The following is an 8,281-nucleotide window of genomic DNA, read 5'->3' on the forward strand; positions in this document are numbered from 1 at the left end:
TTGTATTCTATAGGCATTCCACTTAGAGGCGGTGGGTAATTTGTCAGCCCAGTGACAGATGAATTTAAGGATACAACTGTACCTAGTGCACAGTTTGCTTATGCACATCAGTGAGGTGTAGTCTGTAAATCTTACAAAACCACAGTTATTGTGTAACATTTCCTTAACTTGATTCGTGAGCTCTAAACAGATAAGAAAAGTCCTTATATTCTTCGTACCCATCTCTTCTACTGCGTGCACAGTCTGGACCTGGTTATTAATAATTACATTTTCATCCTTGCAGAGAGAATGATATTGAAGAATGTGGCTTGGAAATGTTTTTCTCAGTTGCTAAAGAAATTCTAGGTGAAATCCAAAGCTGTGATTTGAAGCCAAATGGTAGCAACATTCTTGTGACGGAAGAAAACAAAGAAGAATATATTAAATAAGATTAAATGAAGATTTTAAAATACTCTTATCTGTCCCATTTCTTTTAGCTCAATCAAGAAAATACTGTCACACTATGTAATCTGAAGCATTATTGAAATTCTGCCTATGAATAAGTACTGATGGCAAAATGTGGCAAAATGTGGCAATTGTTCAGATTCCATATTTGAAAAGAAAATATTGATGGAAACATTTAAAATAGATAGATATTACATTTCCAAAAAGTAATACATATATTACTTTTCCCAAAAGATTCAGTTTAGTAGAAGCTCCACTTGTTGTGTTTTTTTCCCAGAGATAATTAAGTTTAGCAGAACATCGTGACAACAAATGTGAACGTCAGGTACTTCACCGTACCATTGCACACATTTATTATTCACATTTTGGCTTTGTAGACTGCTGATATTCTATCCAGCCATTTATGGTGTTGCTTGTTTTTAACCAAAGAACAGTTTTGGATGCTTTTGTGGTAAACTTGAGTTTTTAAAAATGCATAGTTTTGATACTAGTTTCCATGTGAACTGCCCTGATAGAGCTGTTATGTCTAGGCATTTGTAACAAGGCAGCATTACGAACAATGTAATGTGTTGTACTGTTGTAAATGAGGAATTATGATATAGCAGTAGCAGATCGTTTTAAAGCAAGGATAGGAGCCTATGAGTGATTACAGAAGAAAAACATGAGCAATGAGGTGTTTTGTCTCAAAATATCCCCTTCTTGTCTTGTAATATCCCCAGCGAGCAGCAGTATATAAGCTCTGCTTTAAGGTGTGAACTTCAACATCATCTTACATAGAGGATTTGCTCAGAACAAAAAGAAACAAATAAGAAACCACTACACACGTGGCAGGCATGAGGTAAATTGAATGAGTAGAATTTTCCTCTTATGATATGTTCTATGAAGGCTTTTTTGTGGGAAAGGTTTGAGGGATGAGGGAGTAGGAATTGCTTTCATCATGAGTCGTCCAAAAACATTTCACAGAAATTGTAACGTTTGCAGAAGGAACATATTGGCATTTTGCAGTTGTGCAAGATATTAATTGGGATGAAGAGTAAGGAGTATCTGCAGAAGACCATTCTCCTCTAGTTTTGAGGAGCCCAGGCAGAGCTCAGATTGCAGCCTAAGTAATATTCTTTTGCCATAATAGGTCCTGTGTTATGCTCCCCAGAGTTTCATCTCTTCTTTAGATTCCAGTTCTCCTGACAGCTTAGGCTTGAATTCAGCATATCTGCTTCTCCCTGGGTTCAGGTTCTTTGGGTCTTCTGCCTGCTTTTCACCTTTTTGCAGAGCAAGGTTTCATGATTAACTGTCTTTTCCTACAAAGGACTCACTCAGATGGCCTTGAAAGCTCTGAAGATGCTGCTTCAAATAAAAACAAGACTGTTAATGGCAGTGATTCCCCACTACTCACCAATGGAAGCTGCAAACCTTCTCGACCTCGCAGGCCTTTCTGACCACCTCCACCCACACCCCGCAGACCCACATCAGTAGCTGGTGCGTATTCTAGGGCCAGACATCCACTTCAAAGCTGTGGATTCTCTGTACAGTCTTAAAATGAACGTAACGTTTTCCGATGCGTGTTTTTAACTACAGTTTTTTTCAGGGTAAATTCTTGGATATATAACTTCTATTTTAACAGCTTGCATTCAATATTGTTGTTCCTCTTATAAGTAATTTCTGTTTCCACGACAGGTAAGTGATGATTGCAGCGATACTGCTAAATATGTTGGAGCTGGTGCCAAAAGAACATGAGTGAGTGCTACTGTTGCATTCAGTTAACTTTAATGAGACCCGTGAACAAATCTGCTGAAGGACTTACAGAACTCCCTCAAGTAGATAATACTGGAGCTTGAAAGACTAGTGATTTGTTTCTACAGTCCTGGTTAAATTATTTGAAACAGCAGCACTTCAAACACTGATTGCGTGAAAATAAATATGTTTTTTAGTCCATCTTATAATTCAGAATCTACAAAGCTTTAAGACAGTGATAGGTGTTGCATACACTACCATGTGTTTTGGTGATCTTATTGTCACAATTGATAAATACTGAGGCTGGACGGAAAACTAGGCTGCAGTAATTATTTTAAAAGATAAAGGCAGTGTAGTTTAGTAATAAGACTTGTGTATAGTTCTTAATACTGCCTACCAAATGGCCTGCATGGGAAAAAAAATCTGAAAGCGTTTAAAGAATGCATGTATTCTCCCTTCCACAGCCTTAATTTTTCCACGTTGTGTCAAATCCCTTCTTGAAAATGTTATGCATGCTGCCTCTTAAATTGTTGCAAATATTAAATGGGAAATCCATCAATGCAAGCAAGTAGCTTTTTCTTTATAATCATGTAATGTTTAGAAAATGCAGACAAGTTGCTTTGGTGAATAACTTTTCTTTGTCATATCAAAGCTGTGCAGCTGATAGCTGATAGTTCTTGGGTTGAAGCATTTTTACAGAGTGCAGCTAAAGTTGCCTTTTGTGTGTGTCTGTGTGTGTGTGTGAAATAGAAAATGTGGCTATATGTGCGCACTACTTCAAACCACCACCTTTTGCACGTCTACTTTTGTGACTTACAAATTCTGAAATAGGTTACCAATAAGGAGAGAAATACCAATTAAAGATTTATTTTTTTTCTTCTGACATGTCTGGCATCGTAGGAAGTGTAAATGGTTCTCCATCCACGTCCACAGAGAATGATGGGGCCAGTGCAGGTTCACTGGCAGGTGCAGCTGCAAATACATCTTCAGAACCGAGCCCTGAGGGGGGGAACAGCAGCAACAACAGCTCCTGCAACTGCTGCACTCACCACACCTCCAGTATCAAGACAAGTACAGCAAGTAAGTCCTCCAACTCAGGCACTAATTGCAGACTGTCAAGGTCCTCTTCCACCTGGGTATGAGTTTAGTGAATTTTTCTGCTGCCTTTTCTGTTTTCTTATTTTAAGCATACCAAAATACACGTAACATCTGTCTTTTGCTGCATAACAAAAATTCCCAAAAGCTTTTAAAGTGAAGGTTTTCTAAACTATTTGGCCTAGTAGACCTTCAGGTGTGTGTATGTGTGTGTGTGTGTGTGTGTGGTTTAATCAAGAAAGGAATTAATTTTTAAGTAGTTTTGATGCTTGTTGCGAGTTGCTAAGTCAGTGAAACAGAGGTTTTAAATAGTGAGACAACTTGCTGTCTTCAAATTAGAAAGAAGTCAAGTAGTAAGAAACTGGTATAAATAAGTAGAAGGAAAGTTACTGTTGGACATAATCTGCTATATGGCTTTAAATTTCATAGTTCATACATTGCACCTCCTGAGAGCAATGTGGGCGCAGTGAGATACTTCATACCCATGTGGAATTTGTCAGATGATTGGTCTCTTGCCTCAGAGATATTATTTAGATTCTTAACTTTTTCTTAAAAAAATAGAAATGTTTCTGTACTCTGAGTAAGAAAGGGAAAGCAAAAGCTTCTTAATGCAAGTGGTATAATAGTTGAATTGAACCTGCTTTACTGTGCCTGCAGTTAAAGCAGTAGGTGGTCGAGGCTTGGATTACCATGCTTACAGGATAACCGTGAAAGCAATTTTGAAAACATCAGTTGTTGCTTTACCATTTTTATTTCATTAGAAATGGCAAATTATTGTGCATTTCTCTCCATGTTACATTTGATACAAATACAGGAGTAAGTCAGCGTCCCAAATGCTGCATATTCAGAAAATACAACTTCAGTGCCCTTGTGATGAACTGCTTCTATGTGATGTGTGGAGAGGGTGAAAGAGGCCGAGGGCCCTTTTCTCGGGTTCGGCTCCCCTGTGCCCTCTTGCTCGCCGGAGAGAAGGGCTGCCCGCTGGGCACAGGGAGCGCCTTCTAGCTCCCGTCCCGTGCCCCGTCCTCCAGCCCCCTCCTTGTCCTATGCAGAACGCCACTCCCAGCAGCAGCACAGGTGCCACTGCAGAACCTTCCCCATGTCACAGCTGTCACCTTGGTCGCTGCCGCCCCACCCGGCGCACTCGTCTCCGAGAGTGCTGGGCAGGTGGCAGCCATGTCCAGCACGAAGAGAGCGAGAGAAGAGGATAGCGTGGTTTTAAACGGGAAGAGGGAGCTGGGGGCCCCAGAACCGAAGAGGAGGAGGGGGCCCGCCGTGACCATCAAGTGGAGGAGGGAGAGGAGGAAGAGAGCTCGGTTCCATCACGCCCAGACCACCGCTGTGACCGACCATGGGGAGCCCATGGAGGTGGATCCGCCTCCAGAGGAGCCCATGGAGGTGGATCCGCCTGCGGCACAGCTGGCCTGGCACCACACCACCGTGCCAGGCCCCGCATCGGCGCGGTCACAGCTCCGCCATCGCTGGTCCGGGCGCTGGGCTCCTTACCCGCCGCGCGGCCCCACCCCCAGCATTAGCTGGGTGGCATTGTTTAACATCTGCTCCTCCTCCACCTTGTTGCTCCTCTGCGGTTCTGCAGGCCTCCAGTTCCATCTTCCCCTTTTAGGAGTTAGGTCCCCCTTCTGGGTTTTGTTGTTGATGTTGGTGTTAGCATAGTTTTAGTGTTAAGTTTAGTTTTAGCGTTAGGCATAGGTTACTGTTAGTAGTTTAGAGTTAGGCATAGATTGCTGCTAGCAATTGGCAGTACATGCCGCTCACTCAGTAAGCACTCCCCTGATTTACCATGCAGAGAAATGAGTGCGAGTGCACTGAGACGGGAGGTTTGATGACATATGCGATGAATTGAATTTCCGTCTTGTGACTTTTCTGTTGCAGAACATCGAGGAAGAGAGTATGAGTGGCTGAGAAATGGAGTTGGGACTCAGGGGAGCAATAGGTGCCTGTGTGGCCCTTGGAAGGTAGGTGTGCCTTACTGTAAGTGTGCGCTAAGGTGGTGCTGTTCAAACACAGCTTGTGGCACTGTCTGCAACAGATCTGCTTTCTGTTAAGCTTTTCCCTTATTTCATGTCCACCTATCCTCTTCAGCTCCTGCTCCCCTCACCTGCAAGTGGAGCAATGCTCAAGTTGGAGGAATCTTTTCCTCGGCAGGTGGTAAAAGACGATGCAGCTGCGTTTCATGCCCTTCTTTGTTATTGGGTCAGTAGACCAAGGATATCTTCAGAACAGCTAAGTCAGCCTGTAACACCAATGTGCATGTGAGAATGATGACTCTTTTTACCCTCTTGTAGAAAGCAGCCTCCTTGAGAGTGGGAGAGCAGCAGGCTCCTGAAGGGCATTTCTCCCCAGCTGAGATCCCTGAGCCCACGCTGGTGGAGAATGTGCTGCACCACGATCTCTTCTGCGGAGCCACTTTGCAGCTTCTCTGTGCGTCAGTTGTAATCATGCCAATTTCCAGGTGCCATAAGCCAGTAAGTCATGCTCTCTGAGGCTGATAGAAAGGCACAGACAATAGGCAGGGAGGGAACAATTTGTAGCTGTTGCCTACGGTAGTGTGTCCCGGCACTGCTGAAAGTGGTATAGTTCTGTCCCTCCTTCGGTGTGCGTGCTGTACCTGATGCACGCAAGAAGCCTTGAGGTGCAAGCTCATCTTATCCTGCTGCTGCTGCTGTGCTCTGTGCACTGCCAGGCAGTGTCCAACCCCTGTGCAGGTGCTGCCTTGCAGAAGATGGCTTTGGATTCTAGTTTGTGTGGGTCTTTTGGGATTGAGATAGAAGTGGAGTTTCTAGTGTGCCCTAATGTCAGGAAGGCGGTTTCCAGTACTGGCAGCCAAAGCTGCCCAGGAGGGTGACTTGAGCTCCCAAAGCGAGCTGTCAGCCAGTTGTTAGCTGTGAAGGTTCCCTGACCGTTTCTGAATTGATTCTTGTAGGACTCACACGGTCTTGGGACTAAGACTTGGGAGACAGTGAAAAAACCCAAGGCAAGTGCTGCTCAGCTGAGGAAGAAAGCCAAGAAGGAAAGCAAAAAGAACCGATAAGGGCTTGACCGAGGACACTAGAATCATCTGGAATGGTTCCTCAGAGGTGGCACCAAAAGCAGCTGACTGAGTCGTCTGGTTTTCTGGCATGGCCGTGCTCTCCCTGTCACGGACAGTGCAGAGGAACTAAGGCAACTGGGAGGGAAGGGCTTGTGCTGCGTTCCAAGCAAAGAGGACTTGCCAGAGGCAGGACTTCATCTATGGCAAGAGATGGAGACGCTGTGTTCTTTCAGGATGCATCTCTTTAGGGCCAGAGCCGGTCTAGTATGAGATTGAAATACAGCTAGCCGGGCCTGGAGAGAGAAGAGGTGATGTCAGGCTTCTCCTTGTGTCTGACTGGAGGCTGAATGACTCACTGCTAAGCAGAAATCCTGGACACTGGGGTTTCATTTTGGGCTGTGTTGAGAAATACAACCCAAATCCTTTTGTATTGAATAAAAACGAAATCAACTTTTTAAAAATTGTGCTGCCTGTTTCCGTAGCTGGTCAAAAGGTCCCTTGCTTGGGCTGGCAATTGCGGGGCGATGAACCGGTTGGCTCTCCCCTGAAATTCTGCTGGTTTTCCCCCATTTCCTTGTTGGTCTTCCCAACGGGTGGCTTTTCAGCCCAACTGTAACTGCTAGCAATAGGCTGTGAGCATCCCCTTGTTCTCCAAGGACTGCTAGCAAAAGCACAAAGGAGGAGAAGCAGCCCGGGAGGAAGAAAGGTGTCCCTGCACTCAGCCCCTTGAGCTCGCCTCTTTCCTGATGGCTTTTTCAGCCTTGGGCTGTACTGAGGGTTGCTGTTTGCCCTGGGAAGCCCAGCTGCACGCAGGCAGCCATGGCCTGCACATCAGCCTCCCGTTTAGGCACGAAGAGTTGAGGTGTGGGTGGGATGGTGTGAAGAGCAGAGCTGGGAGTGGAGAGGAGGAGAGGGCAGCAGAAGAACGTGCCTCGGGCCCAGAGCTCAGCCCCGAGGAAAGGAGATGGTTGTAAAGAGAAAACCAGCTTCCACTATTTTTAAGTGGTCATTGCATCTTAGGTCTGGGTCTGGATCCAGCAGGGGGGCCCACGTGCAGCCGTTCGGGAGGAAAGTCCGAGAGCAATTCCACAGCAAAGAAGAGGCAGTTTCGGTGCTAAGGCCTGTCTTCCAGCTGGACATCGGGGTGCTGTGGCTGCAGGACCTCCAGTCCCCCAAAGACATCATCCCTGGTGAGAAGGCAGCAGCCACCTTCCCCTTTCCACCACATGTCCGGCCGGGTGTGTTATCCCTGCTCTTTGGAAACGGCAGAGAGCAGCGGAGAATTGTCTGCAAAGCTCAGGGTACAGCGTGAGTTCCTCCAGGAGGAATGAGGAAGAGCTGTTTCTCTGAAGGACCTTTTCTATGGGATTTGGTCACGATCATGTTGCATGGGAATGTGGCTTGCTGTGGCAGTGAGGCTGTGCCTTCTCCTGGCAGACGATGTCAAGACTGAGTCGCTGAACTACCATCAGCTCTCGCGAGCCTCCGGCATCCTACTGCACATGGTACAGCGCTGCATGCAAGAGTGCATGCTCCTGTACTGTCATCTCCCGAGGAACAACGAACCCGTCTCAGCGTTATGACGTGCCAAGATGACTTCCTCCTCACGAGGTTCTTCTAAAGCTGCATTGCAGCACTGGAGGGCAATACCAGAGTCATTGCACTGTCCCACACTAAGTTGAGGTTTTGAGGGTGTGCAATCAAATCACCACTGGCCAGCCTGGATGTGGCAGGCTAGCCAAATGTCTTTCCCCGTGCTTGCCTCCCGGAGTGATGGGGAGCCGAATGCTGATCCCTATTCATGGCAGAAATTCTTCTCTTCACCCTTCAGGAGTCTCTCCACACTGCACCGGAGCCCGTCATTACATCTGTGGGAGCACAGGGGGAGACCGAGGTGCACGGGGTCCTGCAGACTCCACGTGTCTGTTTGCAGCACGCTCCCAGCATGAGCAGGCAGCT

At 46.1% G+C, this 8,281-nt stretch overlaps 1 protein-coding gene across 20 annotated transcripts in view; it reads left to right on the forward strand.

The window, feature by feature from the left end:
• Positions 1-7,529, forward strand: part of LOC149913406 (uncharacterized) — a 45,135-nt gene extending 37,606 nt beyond the window's left edge. For 16 of the 20 annotated variants that reach the window (XM_090129654.1, XM_090129651.1, XM_090129653.1 and 13 more), the window contains 5 exons: positions 3,076-3,255; positions 5,164-5,246; positions 5,374-5,484; positions 5,577-5,756; positions 6,215-7,529. In XM_090129654.1, the coding sequence (XP_089985780.1) occupies positions 3,076-3,255; positions 5,164-5,246; positions 5,374-5,484; positions 5,577-5,756; positions 6,215-6,322 (662 nt within the window). In that variant the 3' untranslated portion in view covers positions 6,323-7,529. Of the gene's footprint in view, positions 1-1,163; positions 1,283-2,118; positions 2,179-3,075; positions 3,256-5,163; positions 5,247-5,373; positions 5,485-5,576; positions 5,757-6,214 lie in introns of all 20 variants that reach the window. The other 4 variants (XM_090129669.1, XM_090129668.1, XM_090129667.1 and 1 more) reach the window with 2 other exon arrangements.
• Positions 7,530-8,281: the final 752 nt, after the last annotated feature.

This window comes from Phasianus colchicus, chromosome 37, assembly GCF_987193195.1.
Source record: "Phasianus colchicus chromosome 37, bPhaCol1.hap1.1, whole genome shotgun sequence".
NCBI classification, from domain to species: Eukaryota; Metazoa; Chordata; class Aves; order Galliformes; family Phasianidae; genus Phasianus; species Phasianus colchicus.